This window comes from Balaenoptera physalus, assembly GCF_965194825.1.
Source record: "Balaenoptera physalus genome assembly, chromosome: 20".
Lineage (NCBI taxonomy): Eukaryota > Metazoa > Chordata > Mammalia > Artiodactyla > Balaenopteridae > Balaenoptera > Balaenoptera physalus.
The window spans coordinates 15,973,227-15,996,707 of NC_138901.1; the positions used below are offsets into that span (position 1 = coordinate 15,973,227).

General features: G+C 41.0%; 1 protein-coding gene across 9 annotated transcripts in view; it reads right to left on the minus strand.

The window, feature by feature from the left end:
• The window catches only part of TLK2 (tousled like kinase 2), a 106,351-nt gene extending 84,773 nt beyond the window's left edge, over positions 1 to 21,578 (minus strand). For 4 of the 9 annotated variants that reach the window (XM_082443132.1, XM_082443128.1, XM_082443127.1 and 1 more), the window contains exons 1-2: positions 20,760 to 20,910; positions 19,096 to 19,181 (exon numbers count right to left, since the gene is read on the minus strand). In XM_082443132.1, coding sequence (XP_082299258.1) covers positions 19,096 to 19,181; positions 20,760 to 20,895 — 222 coding nt within the window. In that variant the 5' untranslated portion in view covers positions 20,896 to 20,910. Of the gene's footprint in view, positions 1 to 14,389; positions 14,434 to 14,877; positions 14,975 to 19,095; positions 19,182 to 20,759; positions 20,911 to 21,081 lie in introns of those variants that run through there. The other 5 variants (XM_082443129.1, XM_082443125.1, XM_082443126.1 and 2 more) reach the window with 4 other exon arrangements.
• Positions 21,579 to 23,481: the final 1,903 nt, after the last annotated feature.

Here is a 23,481-nt window from a genome sequence, read left to right on the forward strand (position 1 = left end):
GTTATTATTTCTTCCTTAAATGTTTGATAGAATTCACCAATAAAGCCATGTGGGCCTGGACTTTTCTTTGTGGAAAGGCTTTTAATTACAAATCCAATTTCTTTAATTAATATACGGTTATTCAGAGTTGCTTTCTATTTCATTTATTTCAACTCTTTATTTCTCTCCTACTTAGTTTGCTCTTCTTCTAACTTCTTAAGGCGGAAGCTTGGGTCATTGATTTTAGATGTTTCTTTTGAAACTGTTTCCTTCTAAAGCACTGCTTTAGCTGCATACCACAAATTTTGATAGACGGTGTTTCATTTTCACTCAGGTCAAAATATTTTCTAATTTCCCTTGTGAATTCTTCTTTGATCTAAAGTTTATTTAGAAGTATGTTACTTAACTTGCAAATATTTGGAGATTTTCCAGGTATCTTTTTCTTTTTGATTTCTTATTTAATTTCGTTGTAGTCGGAATACTCTCTATATAATTTTAATCCTTTTAAATTTGTTGAAACAAGTTTTATAGCCCAGGATATAGTCTATTTGGGTAAATGTTCCATGTGCGCCTGAAAAGCATGTGGGTATAGTGTTCTATAAATGTCAATTAGGTACAGTTCACTGACAGTATTGTCCAAATCTTTTATATCCTTGCTGATTTTTTTGCCTGCTTGTTCTATCAATTATTGAGAGAGAATACTGCAATTTCCAACTAAAGCTGTGGATTCGTCTACTGCTCCTTTCAACTGTCAGTTTTTGCTTTGCTCTGTTATTGGATGCATAACATTTACAACTGCTGAGTCTTCTCAATGGATTGATCCTTTTTTCATTATGAAATGCCCTTCATTACCCCTTGTAATATTTTCCTTGTTCTGAAGTCTCCTTTGTCTAATGCAACTATAGGCACACCAATCCTTTTATACTTAGTGTTTATACGGTATCTTTTTCCATCCTTTTAAATACAAAGATACAGGTTAAAAATAAGGTGGGTTTCTTGTAGACAGCACATAGTTGGATCACATAACAATGATCTAACCTGACACTCTTAATTGGAGTGCTAGACCATTTACAAATTTATTTAATTATCTGTGTTTAAACCTACTATGTTACTTTTTTTTTCCTATCTTTTGTTTCTTTTCCTCCTCCCCATCCTTCTTTAGAACTGAGATACATATTTTTTCAAGTATTCCATTTTATCTCCACTAAGAGATCATTAGCTATTATCTCTGTTTTGTTATTTTCTTAGTGGTATGCATATTCAACTTATCATAGCCAACCTCCAAATGATCTATGGGAAAAGAATCTAAAAAAAGAGTAGATATATGTATATGTATAACTGATTCACTTTGCTGTACTCCTGAAACTAATACAACATTGAAAATCAACTATATTCCAATAAAAAGAAAAAAAAAGAAAAAAATTCGTTGTAATCAAAGGTTTGTTAGTAAAAGCAGATTCCCATTATAGCAAATGTCACTATAAAAAGTTCTATAAGGACAGCCCATAACAAAAATTTTGTTCTAAATTTCTATTCAGAAATAAATAAAACTTTGGAGAACTAGATAAAATAAGTTATCTACAACAAATAATTCTGTACAACAAACAGCTCCTCAGGTTCTATTCCAGAATATGTAACAATTTTTTTAAAAAACTGTCCTGAGTGCTATTAACAGGCAAGACCTTTTAACTTTTGCTCCAGTATCTAGTATGGCATATAGATTCACCTCACTTTTCCCCACATGAAATATTCTAAATCATCCCTAGAAAAATGCCCTTTCAAAACAAGCCAGCAAATAATAATACAGCATCAAAAAAGAGAGGGCTTTAAATAACACCACCAACTATCTCTAAATAAATTAAATCTTTTAACTTTCTAATTCATTTTAGATAGCTCCTGTTTTTTTCTCCAGGACTTAACAGAATTGTGACTTTCAATAATATGCATACTGTAATTACAGATTAATTCCATTATCCCAAAATATGAAAGCCCTATGGACTCTGTTACGGTGAAAGTTTATTTGTAAATAGTACTTGTATTAGAACTTAATATGGGTCCTCATCAAAACCTCAGAATATATACTGTTGACACACAGAACTCAAAAGGGCCTTGGAGGTTATCTGGTATAGAGATTTGTTCCTTAGATCCCTAATAAGTCCTAAAGATAACAGTGGGGGTCCTGAACTATTTTTCACCTACACAGCCTATTTAAAATGATAAACTGACTTGACTTTAGCTAAAATTTCATCAACTCAGTATAGATGAAAGGATTAACTCTATGTAGTAAAACTCACCTCATACTGCTCTAAAGCTCTAATTAATAAAACTGGGGAAATAAGGTATTGCTTAATAAATTCAGTTTAATAGAAAACAGGCTTTTTAAAACATGGCCTCCCAGGGAGTGAAGGGAAGAATAATAAAAGATTGGGAATTAGATTTAGTCCATTCTCCTACACAATAACTTTCCACACAACATCTCTAATAATTACTTACATGCTTCTGCTCAAATACTTCTGTAAAAGAGAAATACGATTCAAAGTGATGTGTTCTAATTTGAAACAACTAACTGCCAGATAGTGGTTTTTAACCCTATTTTTTTAAAAAAGATTTAATTTTATTTATTTTTTTATTTTTGGCTGTGTTGGGTCTTTGTTGCTGCACGCGGGCTTTCTCTAGTTGCAGCAAGTGGGGGCTACTCTTCGTTGCAGAGCACGGGCTCTAGGCGCACAGGCTCAGTAGTTGTGGCGCATGGACTTAGTTGCTCCGTGGCATGTGGGATCTTCCCAGACCAGGGCTCGAACCCGTGTCCCCTGCATTGGCAGGCGGATTCTTAACCACTGTGTCACCAGGGAAGTCCTTTAACCCTATTTTGAATCACTGAACTTTTTAAGAATGTAGTGAAAACTGAGGACCTGTCCCCCCGGAAAAAGACACGGCCATAAATACATACATATAAGTTTTTACCTATCATTTTACAAGGTTCAGGAACACTAGCATCTGTCCACAGACTCCCTTAACTAACTCCCTTAACATACTCAACTATGGGGAAACAAATGTTCTCATTCATTGATGGCGGAATACAGCTATATTCCTCTTCTCTATGGAGAGGAATATGGCTATAACTACCAAAATTACAAACGCTCATATCCTTTGATCCAGCAATTCCATTTCTAGGGATTTATCCAGTAAACATGTGTGAAATGACACTGTGTATTACAAAGCTATTCACTATAGCACTGCTTATGTCAATAAAACAGTGTTGTCCATCTAAGTGTCCATCCACAGGAAATTGGTTAAATTATGGTTCAGCTGCACAATGGAATATTAAACAGCCTTGGGAAAAAAAAGCCAAGGAAGCTCTATGTGTACTAATATAAAACAATTTCTAAAATATTTTAAACACGAAAAGGAAAATACACAATAATGTATATAACATACTTGTCTTTGTATTTTTTAAAAATGGAGGGGTGAATATACATATGTATTTGCACACGCACACATATATATAACGTATACATATCATGTGTGATATATATGATATACACACACACACATAAATAAAATACAAGAAACTGCTAATAGTTGTCTCCAGGGAAGGGAACCAGATGGACATAGGAAAAGCATAGCAGGGACTTCCCTGGCAGTCAAGTGGTCAAGACTCCATGCTCTCAATGCAGGGGGCACAGGTTCGATCCCTGGTAGGGGAACTAAGATCCCACATGCCGCATGGTGTGGCCAAAAAAAAAAAAAAAAGGAAAAGCGTAGCAGAGATGTTTCATTGTGTATCTTTGAGATCTTCTGCATTTGGTACTATGTAAATATATCACCTAATCAAAATTAATTCTTAAAAACAAAACAAAACAAAACAAAACTCTGCCTTAGACCCTAAGCAGTTTTGCTAAGCTTTAAAACCAAGCTATTCTAGGGGACTTCCCTGGTGGTCCAGTGGCTAAGACTCCGCGCTCCCAATGCAGGGGCCCAGGTTCGATCCCTGGTCAGGGAACTAGATCCCACATGCCACAACTTAGAGTTCTCGTGCTGCAACTAAAGATCCCGCACGTGGCAACGAAGACCCCGTGTGCTGCAACTAAGACCAGGTGCAGGCAAATAAATAAATAAATATTTAAAAAAAAATAAAACCAAGCTATTCTACACTATCATTCTGTGACTTATTCATAATAATATTTTATCAGAATTTTTCTTAGGTTGTTTAGCTATAGTGATCTTACTGTGAAACAAAAAGTCTCATCCTTCCACAAACTGACCCCCGAGCAAATTAATTACTACGCTCTCTCCTTTTAGGCTCATAATACCTTCACATCTCCATATTGTTTTTAATGGAGGGGAGTAAATTTACATATGTACTTGTGCCCCCTTCTTTTAGGTTCATAATACCTTCACATCTCCATATCCACCATCAGCTGTGTGCCATAGACATATGGGTCCATGCCTGCCTGATTATAAGTGCCTCAAGAGTATGCAGTGCATCTGGTTGATTTTTTTTTAATCCTCTGTAACACCTATACATAGTACAGACTCAATAAGAGTTAGCAGAACTCAACTGCTGAAAAATTTGGGCATTAAAATTTCAATATAACTATTATGGTTCTTCTCCTTCATCTCATCCAGATTATCACACAGCAGGTCAAACAGCTTTTCATTAGAAGCTGATGGAATATTTTGTGCCTTGATTCTAGCTAGTCAATTGTTAATATAATGGAGATTGGACAAGTTAGTTTTGGTTTGATGCTAGTAGCTTCTGTCAAATTTGAACATTAAATCTGCCTGCTGAAGTTAATTAATATAACAGAATATATCCTGAACTAGAGGCACCATCTCCTGAGATTAGCTGGTCCTTCAGATTACATTTTAATTCCACAATTAATCCTTAGTATTCCTCTGGAGACAGACAAAACAGAAATTAAATCAACATGAACCCTGGCAGCAGACTATGTGATAAAAGTCACATACTCTTTATAAAAGCAAAGTTATCAGTCACACAGGTCACATCTATTACAATAGATACCATCACCTTGTTATCTTTATGTAGGCAACATTAACAGTCTTCACAGGACTTAATACTTGAGGTAGTACTGGTTAAAATAAAATTCTAGTACAGCAAATTTGGATAGCCACTTACTGTTACCATTTTAAAACTAAACTATGCTTTGGTTAAAATAAAAGGCGTTGAAATAGACATTTCTCCGAAGACATACAGATGGCCAATAGGCACGTGAAAAGATGCTCAACAACGCTATGTAACTCACCAAGTTACTTAGCTTGTCAACATCCTGGGCCAATAATACCGTTTGGAAAAATAACTGCCATTTGAGTAGTATTACTAGTTGGGCAGATGCTAACAAAATTTTCAAGACTTCTAGGGCTTTTGCTAAATGTGGACTAAAAGAAAAACAATCACCATTTTCTGACTGCGCTTTGTCAATGATACGGGATTAGAGGAGGTCAAGCTTCAACAAAAGAGTGAGTTTAATAAAATCCAATCATTCCACTTATGCATATACACCCAAAATAACTGAAAGCAGGGACTCGAACAGATATCTGTACACTCATGTTCATAGCAGCATTACTCACAGTAGCCAAAACACAGAAGCAACCCAAGTGACCACTGACAGATACATGGATAAATAAAATGTGGTACATATAATATTATTCAGCCTTGAAAAGAAAGGAAATTCCGACACATGCTACAACATGGATGAACCTTGAGAATATTATGCTAAGTAAAATAAGCCAGTCACAAAAAGACAAACACCGTATGAGTCCACTTATATGACATTTCTAGAGTAGTCAAATTCATGGAAACAAAGTAGAATGGTGGTTGCCAGAGACTAAGGGGAGGCGTAAATGTGGATTTATTGTTTAATGAGTACAGTTTCATTTTTGCAAGATGAAAAAGTTCTTGAGAGGGACGGTGGTGATGGTTGTACAACAAAGTGAATGCACTGTACACTCAAAAATGCTTAGAATAGTAAATTTTATGTCATGTATATTTACTACAATTTTGAAAAGAGTGAAGTTCAGCAAAGGAAACCATAAATAAAACTTAAAGAAAACCTATGGACTGGGAGAAAATATTTGCAAACGATGCAACTGACAAAGACTTAATTGCCAAAATATACAAACAGCTCATACAACTCAATAACAAAAAAACAACCCAATCAAAAAATGGGCAGAAGACCTAAACAGACATTCTTCCAAAGACATACGGATGGCAAACAGGCATATGAAAAGATGCTCAACAACGTTAACTATTAGAGAAATGCAAATCCAAACTACAATGAGGTACCACTCACACCAGTCAGAGTGGCCATCATTAAAAAGCCTACAAATAACAAATGCTGGAGAGGATGTGGAGAAAAGAGAACCCTCCTACACTGTTGGTGGGAATGTAAATTGGTGCAGCCACTATGGAGAACAGTATGGAGGTTCCTCAAAAAACTAAAGAGTTGCCATATGATCCTGCAATTCCACTCCTGGGCATATATCCGGAAAAGACGAAGATTCTAATTCAAAACGATACATGCATCTAATGTTCATAGCAGCACTATGTACAACAGCCACGACATGGAAGCAACCTAAGTGTCCATCAACAGATGAATGGATAAAGAAGTTGTACGTATATACAATGGAATATCACTCAGCCATAAAAAAAGAATGAAATAATGTCAGTTGCAGAAACATGGATAGAACTGGAGATTATCATACTAAGTGAGGTAAGCCAGACAGACAAGGACAAATACCATATAATATCACTTATATATGGAATCTAAAATATGGCACAAATAAACTTACCTACGAAAAAGAAACAGACTCACAGACATAGAGAACAGACTTGTGGTTGCCAAGGGGGAGGGGAGGCAGGGGACAGTTGGACTGGGAGTCTGGGATTAATAGATGCAAACTATTATATATAGAATGGATAAAGAAGGTCTTATTGTATAGCACAGGCAACTATATTCAATATCCTGTAACAAACCACGATGGAAAAGAATATGAAAAAGAATATACATAGATAGATAGATAGATAGATATAACTGAATCACTTTGCTGTACACGAGAGACTAACACAACATCATAAATCAACTATACTTCAGTTTAAAAAAAAAAAGTGAAGTTTGATGACCAACCTCTTTATCTCCCTCATCTAGTTAGAATTAGGAAACAGACATCACCCTTTTTTAAAAGAATACTTTTAGAAAAACGCTCCACCTCTGTTTTCCTTGCCACTGTCTCAGAGTATACTTAACGGGCAGAACAAAGTGCTTTTCTTGTTCCTTTGGTATTTGCAATCCAAATTCCCAGAAGTCTATATACACATAATGAAAGAATTTTGGCAAGATTTTTTTCTAGCCTTTGTTCCTGAGGGTTTTGTATTTTAACGCCACTACTCGTTCTTTGATAGTATTAATGTCTAAATGGAATTTTTTAGTTTTGTTTTCCCCTTTCTCAAATATGGCTCCCTCTTTTGGTGCAGATCATCAAAAATAATTTTCTTAAACTGGAACCACCCAGAATTGAACTGACTTCCAAGTCATATAGTTAATTAACTTCTTAGAAGGTACTAGAAATCAAAGCTAGATTATTCCTATTCCAGTACACTTTGCAGTATATGCAGTTAAAAGGGGGGAGAGGGAGGTTAAGTTAAAAGAGTAAGATATGACTATAACGAAATTCCATTCTTAGCTCTGTATTCCAAATTGCACAGGAAATTACCAATTAGGTTTCTAAAATTATCAAAAACTGAACCAGGGGGCTTCCCTGGTGGCGCAGTGGTTGAGAATCTGCCTGCTAATGCAGGGGACACGGGTTCGAGCCCTGGTCTGGGAAGATCCCACATGCTGCAGAGCAGCTAGGCCCGTGCGCCACAACTACTGAGCCTGCGCATCTGGAGCCTGTGCTCCGCAACAAGAGAGGCCGCGCTAGTGAGAGGCCCGCACACCGCGATGAAGAGTGGCCCCCGCCCACAACTAGAGAAAGCCCTCGCACAGAAACGAAGACCCAACACAGTCAAAAATAAATTAATTAATTAATAAATTAAATCCATGTTTTAAAAAAAAAACTGAACCAGGGACTTCCCTGGCGGTCCAGCGGTTAAGACTCCCTGCTTCCACTGCAGGGGGGAAGGGTTCGATCCCTGGTTGGGGAACTAAGATCCCACATGCCGCATGGTGCGGCCAAAAAGTAAAAAAACAAACAAAAAAACAACCAAAATTCTCTTACTGTGAGCATTTGACTATGAACATTCCTCAGCACAAGGTATATCTGTGAGGGGAATGATACCGCTTGTATCTGATGGCTAATACAGTATAACTATGTTCTATTGTTAAACAGTAAAGATAAGATTCTACAAAACTAGTGTATGAAAAGTGGGAAGAAAGCAAAGAGCCTGACTTAGTCATGAGAACCTTGGAAAACAGGCAAAACTAATCAACCAAAAGAGAAGAGCTTTTACTAGTACTCCAGATCCTTCAGACTGCTCTAACCTGCAAAGGAGTGTTCCTTGGGTAGAAAGCAAGAGCAGTCCAAATTATGAAACAAGATTCCCCATGAAAGTCTCTAAGGGCAAAAAAAGCTGACCAGGGGGCAAGCAGGTGCTAGGACAAATGACCCTACAATAGAAACTTTGTGGCGCCACACTAAGTCAAAGCCTAGCCTCAAATGAACCAAAAAGAACAGAGAGATGGGAAGGGCAACCCTTCTGCAGGGCAAAGTCACCAAATACTCCAGGAATTTTTTTTTTTTTTAAATATGCCTAAAGTCTAAACAAGGTATATTTGGGACTAGAAAAAGCCAAGTCTCTTTCTGGATTAGGGAAAAAGGGAAACTGGACTGTAAAACGTCAAAAAGAACAGCCTAAGAAGTGTTTAAACATGGCTAACATACTAGGAAGCAGATTCTAAACTAATCCATCCCATTACACACAGTAGTAGTTAGGACCAAGTGAAACCTACCATCGAGAGGGACCTAGCAAAAACAAAAACAAAAACATCGCAACAGATCTTGTTTAAAACTATTTATTAGAAACATTTTTAGGATGTAACTTTATAAACATTAGCACTGAAAAAAAAAGAGGTACCTAGCAATTTGAGACCCAGACAAGGTAAAGAGGAAGAACAAGACTAACCAAGCCAAACCATCTCTAGACTCAAGTTTGAAATAAGAAATCATTGATAGGACCTCCCTGATGGCACAGTGGTTAAGAATCTGCCTGCCAATGCAGGGGACACGGGTTCGATCCCTGGTCCGGGAAGATCCCCCATGCTGCGGAGCAACTAAGCCCGTGTACCACAACTACTGAGCCTGCGCTCTAGAGCCTGCGAGCCACAACTACTGAGCCCGTGTGCCACAACTACTGAAACCCACATGCCTAGAGCCCTGCTCTGCAACAAGAGAAGCCACCGCAATGAGAAGACCACACACCACAACGAAGAGTAGCCCCTGCTTGTGGCAACTCGAGAGAAAGCCCACAACAACAAAGACCCAGCGCAGCCAAAAATAAATAAATAAATTTAAAGATAAATAAATAAAGTAAAAAATAAAGCCTTAAAAGCATTCAGAAAACGTTAAAAAAAAATCATTGATAATACCTTACTTGCTTTCCTTCTCCTTGCTTTAAAAAAAAAAAATTTAAGAAACATTTCAATTTAATCTTTAACTAAAAGTAAACAGAAAATAAGAAGTAACATAAATGACTAACAGCCAGGCGCAATGACAATACTGACCACATATAGGAAGAAAGGAAGCAGATGAAAAGTAAAAATCACAAGGAGGAAAACTAGATATGGTTATGGATTGATTCTCTAACCACTGTGGCACAAGAGTTCATGTACACTTTGTTAAGTGTCAACCAATTTTATATTACTGACTGCGAAAAAGAGAAATAAAGTATTACTGCACCAAAATCCATAAGACAAGAATTCAGAAAGGTAAGATCAGCACTCAAAAAATAGTATTTCTATTTGAGGGCATTTGCTGGTTTAATTCTAAAGAAAAAGCTTTGAAACTGAGCTAGCTGTACTTTGAGGCCTGAGTGTGTGGAGAAAGAAGAAAGTCAAAGCCCAGGACCTGCCCAATGAGGGGATTCTGGGAAATCTACCCTACACTTTAAACAAAGCGCACGGGGCTACCCTTTCAGGGTAACAGCCACCTAGGAATACATCAGCCCTCATGAAAACTCAATGGATAGAATTATGGAGATTAGACAAATTTAAAGAGAAAATAAAGAAGTGGAGGTATCAGAAGAAATACAAAAGTGCAAGGAAATTTCAGAACAACCTACTCAGTATTCAGCCCTGGGAAATAAAGACCAGCAATCCAGAAGATAGGGTAAGAGGCAGAGAAAATACAGTAAGAAGGTCTAACATATGTTTAAATGGAGTGCAAGAAAGAGAAGACAGAGTGGAAGGCAGAGGCAATATATGAAGAGACAATGGCTGAGAATATTCTAGAACTGATGAAAACCAGCAACCCACAGATTTAAGAAATCCAATAAATTCCAAGCAGAATAAATCAAAATAATCCAATCATTCATAAAAATCTGCATACAGATGTTTATAGCAGCTTTATTCATAACTGCTAAAACTTGGAAGAAACCAAGACATTCTTTAGTAGGTGAATGGACAGATAAATAAACTGTGGTACATCCAGACAACGAAATACTATTCAGTGCTTTAAAAAAAAAAATTTAAAAAAAAGAGGTAACAACCCATGAAAAGACACAGAGAAAACTTAAATGAGCATTACTAAGTAAAAGAAGCAGGGACTTCCCTGGTGGTCCAGTGGCTAAGACTCACGCGCCCAACACAGGGGGCCCAGGTTCGATCCCTGGTCAGGGAACTAGATCCCGCATGCTGCAGTGAAGATCCCGCGTGTGGCAATGAAGATCCTGTGTGCTGCAACTAAGACCTGGTGCAGCCAAATAAATAAATAAATATTGGGCTTCCCTGGTGGTGCAGTCGTTGAGAGTCTGCCTGCCAATGCAGGGGACACGGGTTCGAGCCCTGGTCTGGGAAGATCCCACATGCCGCGGAGCAGCTGGGCCTGTGAGCCACAACTACTGAGCCTGCGCGTCTGGAGCTTGTGCTCCGCAACGAGAGAGGCCGCGATAGTGAGAGGCCCACGCACCGCGATGAAGAGTGGCCCCCGCTCGCCACAACTAGAGAAAGCCCTCGCACAGAAGCGAAGACCCAACACAGCCAAAAATAAATTAATTAATTAATTAATTTAAAAAAAAAAGAAGCCAATCTGAAAAGGCTACATATGGTATGATTCCAACTACAATGACATGCCAGAAAAGACAAAACTATGGAGACGGTAAAAAGATCAGTAGTTGCCTAGGGTTAGGGGAGGGAGGGATGAATAGCTGGAGCACAGAGGATTTTAGGGCAGTAAAACTACTCTGTATGATAGTATAACAAATATATATCATTATACATTTGACCAAACCCATAGAATGTACAACACCAAGCGTGAACCCTAATGTACACTATGGACTTTGGGTGATAATATGTCAATATAGGTTCATCAGTTATAACAAATGTGCAGGGCCAGGAGGTATCTGGGAAATCTCTGTACCTTCCACTCAATTTTGCTGTGAGCCTAAAACTGCTCTAAAAACTAAAATCTATTTCTTTTAAGTGTATTCTCAGCTTCCCCAAAAATATTCAGATGTAAATAAAGCTCAAGAAAATAATAAAGATAAAAAGTAATCCAATCTAGACATATCTCTCATCCCTACATTATAGTGCACAAGATCAAAGACAAAGAGAAAATCTCGAAAATGGGCAAAGAAAAGATAGATTACCTTCAACAGAATGGCAATGAGACTAAAAATAAAGAGTATAATGGAAGTCAGTGGACAATAGTAAACAATGTACTGAAAGAAAATAACAACCAACTTAGAATTTTAAAACTAGCAAAAATACCACCATTCAAGAATAAAACCAAAAACAGACATTTTAAAGCAGACAAAATGGAGAGACAATCACTGGTAGACCCACACTAGACAAATTCCAAAGGATATATTTCAGGCAAAAGAAAAAATATTCCAGAGAGAAGGGCAGAGATGTGAAAAGGAATGAATGACAAAGAAAGTGGTAAACACATAGGTGAACATGTAGGTTAGGCAAAATAAACGCAACTATAAAACAGATGCAATAATAATCTGTGGACTCGGGCTTCCCTGGTGGCGCAGTGGTTGAGAATCTGCCTGCCAATGCGGGGGACACGGGTTCGAGCCCTGGTCTGGGAAGATCCCACATGCCACGGAGCAACTGGGCCCGTGAGCCACAACTACTGAGCCTGCGCGTCTGGAGCCTGTGCTCCGCAGCAAGAGAGGCCACGACAGTGAGAGGCCCGCGCACCGCGATGAAGAGTGGCCCCTGCTCTCCGCAACTAGAGAAAGCCCTCGCGCAGAAACGAAGACCCAACACAGCCAAAAATAAATAATAAATAAATAATAAAAATTTAAAAAAAAAAAAAAAATCTGTGGACTCTTAAAAATATATATATAAATGGTGAATACATGACTTTTTTTCATTTATCAAAAGCCATAGAACTGTACGACACAAAGATTAAATCCTAATGTTAAACTATGGACTTTCATTAATAATAATGTATCAATACCGGTTTATCAATTGTAACAAGTCTACCACACTTACGCAACATGTTAATAATAGGGGAAACTGGAGGGATGGGATGGTAGTATATGACAACTCTCTGTATTAACTGATCAATTTTCTATAAATACAAAACTGCTCTAAAAGCCTACTAGTTAAATATATATACATATACAATTAAATACAGAACAATAGCATGTGAGGTGGGAGAGGAATAATGGAGTTAAATGTTCAAGGCCCTTATATTGACAAAAAGGAGGGCAAAGGTATTGATTTAACATTAATCTTTGATAAATTAAGGATACATATTGTAATTTCTGTGGTAACCAATAAAAGGGCGCATAACTTTCAAACTAGAAGGTGGAAAAATGGAATATTAAAAATAAATAATAATATAACTGACAAAAATTTGAAGGTAGGGGGGAAAATAGTATGAGAATGTTTGTCTCTCATAGCAGATAATTACTCAATAAATAAAAAAAAAATTTCAAAAGAAGGTAAAAGAAGCATAAGAAAGATTTTAAAAGAAACATAAGGAAGATTTAAGCCCAAATATGTCATTGCTTTAAATGCAAACTTAGACAAGAGTTTGGAGCTAGATTAAAAGAAGAAACATGCCTATATGGGTGACAATTAACTCTATTTTCATCTTCTCAATACTCTTTTCCAATTCAACAAAGATTTATTCAGTGTATACAATGTGCTGAGCACTTGAATAGTCAGAAATAAAGGTTATCACCCACGTTCTCAAGGAGACTAATGGGGAAAACAAATGTGTTATAATAAAAGTAGGTTATCAGGTGCTAATAAGATAATGCAAGTAGATGGTGCAGCTATCTGGAAAAGCTATACAGAAGGGATATCCGGATTATGCTTTGAAAAGTAAACTGAAAGTTCATTTGACAAATAAAAAGGAACGGTAGAGGAGACAGCATAACCCTGTTTACTAACATTACAGGTTAGAAGATCAGTCACGGTTTGAGGCAGCAGCGCCCAGCAGTGGGCGAGCAGACAACGATCCATGAAGTCACAAAGTTTGGCTAGGGCGTTTTAACTCTATCCAGTAGACAGTGTGGAGCCTTTAAAGCAAGGGAGTAAAACAATAGTATTGGTATTTTTAGAAATATAACTGGTGGCAGTTTACAAAAAGATGAATGGGATTAGGAGAAACTAGCTATTACACAGTTATGAATGAGGAAGGTCTGGATTAAGGCAGTAGCAGTGGGGCAGACAAATACTAGAGAAAGAAGAGAAATGAGTTGATACTTGACTACATGTGAAATGAGGGTAGAATTAAATAAATACTAAAGTACAGATGGTCCCCGACTTATAATTGTTCCACTTAATGATTTTTCAACCTTATGATGGTGCAAAAATGATATACATTCAGTTAAAACCATACTCCACATTTTGAATTGTGATCTTTTCCCAGGCTGGTAATACGTGACACAACACTCTCTCATGACGCTGGGCGGCGGCATCAGCACAGCTCCCAGTGAGCCACACAATCACGAGGGTAAAAGAACCAAGACACTTACAACCATTCTGTACCTAGACAATCATTCTGCTCTTCACTTTCAGTATGGTATTCAATAAATGACATGAGATATTCAATACTTTATTATAAAATACACTTTGTGTTAGATGATTTTGCCCAATAGTAGGTTAATGTAAGTGTTCTGAGCACGTTTAAGGTAGGCTAGGCTAAGTTACCGTGTTCGGTAGGTTAGGTATGTTAAATGCATTTTCAACTTCTGATATTTTCAACTTACAATGAGTTTACCAAGACATAACCCCACTGTAAGTCGAGGAAGATCTGTAATGAAAAGGAGAAGGTAACATAAAAGCAAACATAATAATAAATTTATCAACAGTTCCTTAAAACTAACCGGTATAAACATAAACTATTTTTCAACACTTATGCTTACTGACCATCTAACTATGTACTAAATATAAACACCTAAACACACTGTTTAAAATTACTGGCACTGGTATGTGAAATAGCTAACACTAGATATTGATAACTGACACCTTCTAATTGATGCAATTCACTAAATGACAGGAGAAAGGTATTGGCTGGTTAAAGGTCTTTTCAGGAATCAAATGTGATCATTTAAAATGTTCACATATCAGACTCACAAATTTATAAAAGATAGGAAAAGAGATCATTTTTCTTTAAGAAGACATCAATAATCTACTATGTGGTACTACCTATAATTACATGATCTTGCTTCAAGCTCTATAAAGTGAAGGTTCTTACTGTGCCAAAAGAGATAGTCCCACTTTTCATGGCTTCTCATTTTGCTCTTCTTGTCAATACCATCAACACACTGCATAATCCATTTCATTCAATACAACTGAAACCAATGACATTAATCAAAGAAATAAGTGATAGTGGGGAATCCTAAAAAATAACACCTTAAACGTTTTCTTTGAACTTAAAACATATAAATGTTTATTCTGTTGCCAAGCTTTTGATATAGGCCTTTTGAGTTATAGATCCACTGACTATAGTTTCACACTGTCTTACACAAACCACACCCATAATGCATCATCTACAATTTCCAGTTTCAATTTCTTTAAAAGTGAAGCAAGAACTTTAAAGATACTTGCCAAGGATCTAAATGAAGAATTCTTCCAGATTAAAAAAAATTTTTTTTTTATAAATTTTTATACTTATCTCCTTATTGACTCATTTTATATTCAGTCTTTCCAAGGCAATTAACTTAGTTTTCACCGAATCGACAATTCTTTCATTTTACAATCATATGTCAATGGTTAACACAATTTTGTATTGAACTATATAATTACAATACAAGTGCAAGTTGTCATAAAGTGACCCTTGGTAAGTCTATAAATCAACTGGTGGGAGCAATGCAGTGGGCATTAGTTAGTATGTCTTATAAAAAGAGAAGGAATGTTTATTAAGACTAGTATCCCTGTTATGAAAGATCTAAATTCACTTATTGCTTTTATTGTACTCAGGACAGTATCTGGCACACAGAAAGTACTATAAGAGTATTTGTTACTATCTTAGCATTAAAATTCAACTAAGTACAGTTAACAGTGCATGTAAGGGTGGAAAGCCACCTACTTTACAGTCTCCAGAATCACAGAGACAAGACTACCTGTATTTAAGTTGTCAAAAGGGGAGAGAGTAGGGAATATAAACTGCATTAAGTCCTCATTGAAAACATATGAATACAAGGTGCAGTCAGTTTCACATTACTGGAAGTGGATTATCTAGCACTTAAAGGAAGAGAACTTAAAGAAGGATAGCTCACATGTCAAGTCAACAAGAAATGAAGAAGTAGGTTCATAACCCAATTAATCTATCACCTCAAAAATGCTAAGAGTATGGCTACAGGTCCTCCTAAAAAGTGGCAGCTAGACTAGAGGAAAGTCAGCTATAGCTTAGTGCACATCAGGTTACCTTCCTCTATTATCAACTCACTGATGACAGAAAGCATCAATCTCTTAAACAAAACCACATGGTGCATCCCAAAGCGCAAAACAAATGCCTTTGTTTTACCAATTATAATAAGTTAAATATTATACATAAAATTATATAAAATTAATGCATATAAATGCAATGTACAGGAAAATTTTTAATTTGCCAATAACCTAAATATAAGTAAAGAGCAACTTAAATACTGAAAGTGATAAATGCGGTGGCTTGGCCATTTTCTTTTAGCCTAAGTTTTGTGATGTATATCCAATTTGCAGGTACAAAACACTCAAGGCAACATGACAGAATATCTACAATAACCAGGAAGTTCAAAGACTGCAGCTACTTAAAACACCCTGTCCACTAGGAAAGAATCCACAGTGGCACTGACTTTCTTCCTTCTATGGACATCAAAAAGTACTGAAAATGTTATGAATAGTTAGCAGAAACTCAAGAGACAGCCCATGAGGCTGCACCAGTCCCGCTAGATGGCACTATCACAGGAAAGTCACTCTGCTCTCCCATTTGGAGCAAGGGCTGAAAGTGCTCATGATCTCTGCAAAAATGAAAGCTGTCATCAACACAGTGACATCCTCATTGAGAAATTATGACCCATAATGAGGAATTCCAAGCTAGAAGGAGGAGTTTATCCAAAAGCACCTTTTCTCCCAGTACTGTGGCCACCTCCCCACTCCTGTTTCAAATCAGTGGTCTGAGAGATACAATGTCTTGCAGGCAAAAGTCCTGCAAAATGGAGATTTTCTTTTTCCTCTTCCTAACTCCACAAAACACAGGATAATTTACTTGCCTTTTTTTTTTTTTTCTTCCCAAGTTTCTTTGCTATGGGTAAAAATACTCTCCTGCTAGTCCATGAATAACAAATTTATTTTAATCAATATACTTACCATGATTGGAAACTTCAAAAATAACATACAATTAATGGCATAAAAGCTTTTGGATATAAAGGAACTTCTTTCTATGTATCAAAGGGAGAACTTCCTATTAAACAGATAAAGTTTTCTGACACCTTAGTTACATGATTTTAGGTCGGGCCTGGGCAGCAAAATTCACAATGTTACTCATTCCCATAACTTACGCTCTACACCATGGAAAGTATGCTTGGATACAGCTACCATGAACCTAAAAACAGAAGGAAAGAAAAGCATCCTAACAAGGAAGCCCAATGAGTTTAAACCGTATACAATTTGAATACAAACTCACTTTTACTCAGTAGGTGACCATATGAACAGACAGATTTGGATAGGAGCCTTTTGCTGAATTCCCCAGTTAAAAGACACAACAAAGGTTATTATTAGGTAATCAATTGAATCAGAAATCAATTTAATACTCAAATATACTGCTCACTTACAGTTGAAGCTACTTCACCTAGATCAGAGAATTTACATTTACACACGTAACTTTAATATACAGCAACAGTCAGGAGTATAGCTGCTCCAAAGTGCCACAAAAGTCAGTTACTTAATTAAAGAAGCCAAGAAACCAAGAATTACAAAATGTGTGACAAATCCTGTGTTCCCGTAGCACCTCACCACAGCTCTAATACAGCTCTCATCATAGCATCAGCTCTCTGTCTACAGCACTTGCCCTCTCCACACTGCAGGGGGGCCTGGAAGCACTGTACTGAGGCGTCATCCCTGACACCCTGCACAATGCCTAGTATGCAGCAGGTACTCATTGGCTGTTGAATGAACAAAAACTATCAGGCTATTCCAGCTCACCAAAATTATGAGACTCCTCAAAGCAGCCAGTTTTTCCAACTAAACCCTGACAAACACCTCCTCCTTTAAGAAGCTACTGGGGCTTCCCTGGTGGCACAGTGGTTAAGAACCTGCTTGCTAATGCAGGGGACATGGGTTCGAGCCCTGGTTCGGGAAGATCCCACATGCCACGGAGCAACTAAGCCCATGCGCCACAACTACTGAGTTTGCTCTCTAGAGCCCACGAGCCACAACTACTGAGCCCAAGTGCCACAACTACTGCAACCCGCACGCCTAGAGCCCGTGCTCCGCAACAAGAGAAGCCACCGCAATGAGAAGCCCACGCACCGCGATGAAGAGTTACCCTCGCTCGCGGCAACTAGAGAAAGCCCGCATGCAGCAACAAAGACCCAACACAGCCTAAATAAATAAATAAATAAAAATTAAGAAGCTACTGACCAAAGCATGAGACTAAGATCTAAGTCACCATGAGAAATAAGATTTCTTGAAAAGCACAGGAAGGAACGTATCACATGAAGTCAAAGATCAAAAATTCTCGAGTCTCAAGCCCAAGGAAGCAACATCTTGGATTGGTGAAGATTTTAAATAAAACATCACAAATATATTTTATATATTGTATTAAAATCATAAATCTGTTTTACATTTTGTACTAAAGCCATCCTATGAGAGTAGAGGGGTGAGGTAGCAGGTATATAAGAATGCATAGGAAGCCATAACACTGCTTAACTTAACACCCGCTCATTAATGAGGCCTGATCTTATTTTATGCTCCTGGAACAAAATAAAGAATGAACAAGAAGGAAAAATAGAAGGAGAGAAAAAGCAGTCTGGGGGTACAACCAGGAGGAATCTGTTGAACTGCAGATTTGGAGAACTGACAGACTTAGCAGAGGCAGATTTTTCAAAACTCTACATACATATAACTATCCAGAAAGTCCAGCATAATGAAGCTATGCCAATACCTTTTCATTAGCAGTTTTTTCTGAGTGGCTGAGCTTTGACAAAATGTGGCATAGAATCTATATACACATCCTGTTAATATCCTTGCAACAGACCCATGGGAAACCTCTCCCATATTAGAGGGTAAAAAGAAGTATATCCTCCCATAGAGAGTACCTTCAAGCATACTGTTAAATGACTGGAACAACTGGTAGGACTTAAAAGTTCATTGGAATCGTAAGCCAAATCGTCTCCCCTTCAGTGTATCTGTATGATCCACCCAAATTGCTCTTAGTTTTTAAATGTGTTTACATTAGACTCTAAGCAGTGTTTGTTATCATCATTTTACTCACCTTACTAACACCAACTCCAGTAAACCTGGCCTCTAATAATTCCTGCCGTCGGGGGTCCAGGCTATGCAATTCTTCCATCATTTCTACTGAAAAAGAAAAAGTACCTGTGAGACCATAAAAGCTAAAACATGAGGAACCGATTTTTAAATATAACAAAACTCAGAGTAATTATTTCACCGAATGGTCACGTACAGGTAAACCTCAAATAAATATGGCATACAAGTAATAAACTACAATGTGCTGCATCAAACAGTAATACATTTAAAATTATAAAGTAGCTCAAAAGTCCTCTTCTGAGCAGTGGTTGAGAATCCGCCTGCCAATACAGGGGACACGGGTTTGATCCCTGGTCCGGGAAGATCCCACATGCCGCGGAGCAACTAAGCCCGTGCGCCACAACTACTGAGCCTGCACTCTAGAGCCCGCGAGCCACAACTACTGAGCCTGTGTGCCACAACTACTGAAGCCCGCGCGCCCAGAGCCCGTGCTCCGCAACAAGATGAGCCACCGCAGTGAGCAACCCCCCGCTCACCACAACCAGAGAAAGCCCACACGCAGCAACGAAGACCCAATGCAGCCAAAAAAAAAAAAAAATACAGCATGAATCAGAAGCTACTAATAACTTAAAATAATGCTATTATATGCCTCCTTGCTCTGAGGAGCAGATAGTAGCTCAGGAAAAAAGGAATTACTTCAAATAATAGCGAACCCATGGTAAAACCATCAACCGGCATTCACTCAGGAAATTAGTATAGCTCCATAACCATCCCTTTACAAAATCTTTCTCTGCCACTCCCTGGAGCAGTAGGTTTCTCTAGACATCTGCTTTTAGCACTCCTTCCAAGCAGGGAGGGGCAGGAGGACACCATTTTTAAACTCCTTCCACGACCAATTAATGCACAGGCTACTCTCAGCAAATACCTCCATCGTTTGCAAGAGATCAACTCTTGCAGAACCCATTGGAAACCTCCCCAATATTAAAAGTAGAAGAGGTGCATATACCATTACATAAAACCCCTCTGAACATATTATTAAATAGTTATTGGAATGATTGGCATGATTTAAAAGTTCACTGAAAACATGAATGAACCATGCTCCTCTGCAATCTAACACCTCCACAATTTCCAGTAACAACCCCTACAAAGTCCTCCAGTTTCATTTCCCTTCCTGGATTGAGAGCCTGGGGCAAAGGGGAATGAAAGGGTGGCAAATTAAAGTTTCACCCACACAGACAAGTGCAGGTTACAGACGGAATTAGGAAATTCTCGGAAGGGTACAAAGGCATCTTAAAAAAGAAAAAGGAAAGAAAAAAAGAAGAAGAAAAGAGATTGAGAGAGTGTTTCCCTAAGTGGCCTTCCTCGCGTCTCGCCCTGCCCTAATCGAGGCCGGAATGGCAGAGGTTGCAACCTCCCTTCAAGACCCAGGGTCTCTCGGCACGTTTCCTAAACCTCCATCCTCAGGCCCGGCCCGGAAAATGACGCCCCAGCGGTTATTCCATTTAATGTCAACTCATGTTAAGGAAAGATCCACTCTGTTCCATTCCAGCAGGGCCTTAGACTGGGATCCTCCCTGTAGCCCACAGCCAGGAAGCAGAACCGATGGGGCCTGGTCTCGGCGCCCCTCGCCTCCCGCCGGCTCCAAACTTTCCCCAACTCCAGGCCCACCTGTCACGGAGGGAGGGCGGGCCAGCTCTCGGGGGCGCCCGGGAAGCTGCCGGGGCCTCCAGCTGCCCGGGCGCCCCCCTCTCCCCGCCGGCCGCCGGCCCCACTCCCAGGCCGGGGCCGCCTGGGCCTCCCCCATCTTCGGCCCGGCCCCTCAGCGACCCGCAGCCCTCGGAAAGCCCCTCCCGCCTCAGAGCCGAGGAGCTGCGGCCCGGCGCCGGCCCCCGTGTGGGCCCGGGCCGCAGCCTCCTCAGCCGAGGGGGTCGCCCGGACGGTTAATGCCTCAGGCCCGGCGCCCTCCCCCGCTCGGGGCTCAGCCTCTCACCTGCCGCCGCCGCTGCCGCCGCTCCACGCTCCTCCCGGGAGGGGCCCCGACCCGACCCGGCTGAGGACCGCTCTGCTCTCCCCCTGGGCAGGCCCGGGGCGGAGCCGGGGCCTCTCCTGAGCACCGCAACCCCCCGCCCGGGCAGCCGCCGCCGGCGCCGGGCTCCACGAAAGGGCGGGCGGGGGAGGGGGGCCTCGGAGGCCGCAGATCCCCGGGCTCGCGTACAGAGCCAGGCGCCCGACGCGGGCCCGGGCCCGGGCGGCCGCGGGGGGCGCGGGACCGGTCTCCTGGCGCCGGACAAAGGCCAAGGGAGGCACAGAAGGGCCCAGGCCCGGCCGGGAGGTGGGGGCCACTCGGCTAGGGGCCACTCGGGTGCGGCGTGGAGGGCGGGGGGGTCGGAACCGCTGGTGCCCAGGACCCGCCTCCGGCCCCTTAATCCGGATCGGTTCGGTCCGGATTAGTAGTGATCGGTGTAAACACACTAGTGAAACCGCGTGTTTCCTCGCGAGATTTGCACGGCTGGGAGGCAGGGGGGGGTCCAATGGGGGTGGGGGAAGAGCCGACAGTGGGGGAGGAGGGGGAGGGGACGAGGAAGGTGGGGGGGTCCCCGCTGCCCCGGCGCCCCGCCTCCTCCAATCAGCGGCCGGGCTGGCGGGCAGGGGTTAACCAGGGGACCCCGCGCCGGCTGAGGAGGCCGCCGCCTTGCCGGGCGGCTGAGGGAGGGAGGGCGGACGGGCGGCGCCGGCGGACCGGCAGCGACGCGAGGAGAGGTCGGACAGGTCCGGAGCTCCGGAGCCCCCACTGCCGCCTCCGTAAAATCGGCCCTCGCCCCGCGGGACCGGCCCCAGCCGAGGAGGTTGGGCTGGCGCCCTGGGTCGCGGACCGGAGCTAGAGGGGCCTCGCCACCGGGGCCGGGCGCTTCCCCGATCCGCCTCGTCGAACCCCGCGCCAGCCTAATCCCTGGTCTCCACGAGTTTGGGTGAGAAGTGGGGTTGCTCTGCCCAGGATGGATTTTAGAGGAAGAAAGCCCGTGAGCCGGCGAACCCCGCCCGAACTTCCCCGGAGACGCCCAGTTAGTGAGTTGGCTGTGCCCACCCGTGTTGGCTGGCTCCCACGCCCCGCCACTCTCCAAACTCACCCTCCCACTCCCCAAATCCAAGCCGCCTTGGAAAGCGGACAGCGCTTCACCTCCACGTACCTGGTTGGCAGGACGTCTCCAGGGACAAGAGGTCCTCTGGGATCAAGGCTGAGTCCCCACCCCCACCAGGATGCTGCCCCAAAGGGACTCTCTCGGTGCCCCCGGGGGGAGGTTCCATTTCAACCTTTGATTAAAAACAAGGCCCTCCTGGGTACTTAGGGGGCTCGGAGGGTAAGGGCAAGAACGGAGAAAACAGGCCTGCCCCTCAGTGTCTGCTGAGGAATGGGAAATGTGAAAGGGTGCAGTAGCTCCCGCAGCTAGGAGGGCTTCCTGCACAGAAAAAGCCTCCCATTTTGATCACCCAGCACCGTAGGAAAAATCACATTCTCCACGGACTTCTATTTGCCAGGACACTGACTTCAACGCAAATACCCAACTTTTTATTTTCCTTTGATGCCGCCTTGATCAGATGTCTGAAGATGACTTAAGGACTACAAGCAAATCATTTGGGAAAAATTCAGATGATGAACAGGAGCCTTGAACTTTTCCAGGGGCTAGGCAAGTACTTCAAGTGGCGTTTCTGCCTTTCTTTCTTCCTTATTCTTAATTCATCCTGTATTAATGGAACACAGACCTGCTGGAAGGGCAAAGGATGGCAGTTTACTTTTTGTTAGTTGCCCAGCCTTCCAAAGCCTTGGACAAATTCAAGCACTGTGGAAAAACTCCATTCAACCAAGAGTCACCTTGCTTCGAACACAGCCAGGTTGGGCCCTGTGCACACACGTATTTCCAAAGATAACAGTGTCTGAAGGGGAGGGGGAGAGCAAGTTCCAGGCAGAGGAGGGTAGGAAAAAGGGCAAGGTGAGGGACCATCAAGAGAGCAGGAGAACCAAGAGTACCTTCCCCTACAACTCGAAAAGCAAGTGAGGCAAGCTCTGTCATTATAGCGAATGATCAAAAAAGTAACTCCTTAAAATGACACTGGAATGTCTCAAATGAGAAGAGTTTAAAAGGAAGAACACCAGACAGAGTTGGAGCTGAGTTCCAGCCAGCTCTTTCACAGAGAAGCTGCATGGACCAGTTACCTAACCTTTCAAGTTTCGCCAACCTCATCTGTGAAGGAGTTTGGACTAGAGGATAATAAGATAATAATAAGGCTATGATTCCATTTTTTGAGCTAATTTTTTTTTTTTGGCCACACCATGCGGCATGGGAGATCTTAGTTCCCCCGACCAGTTCCCGACCACGGGATCAAACCCGTG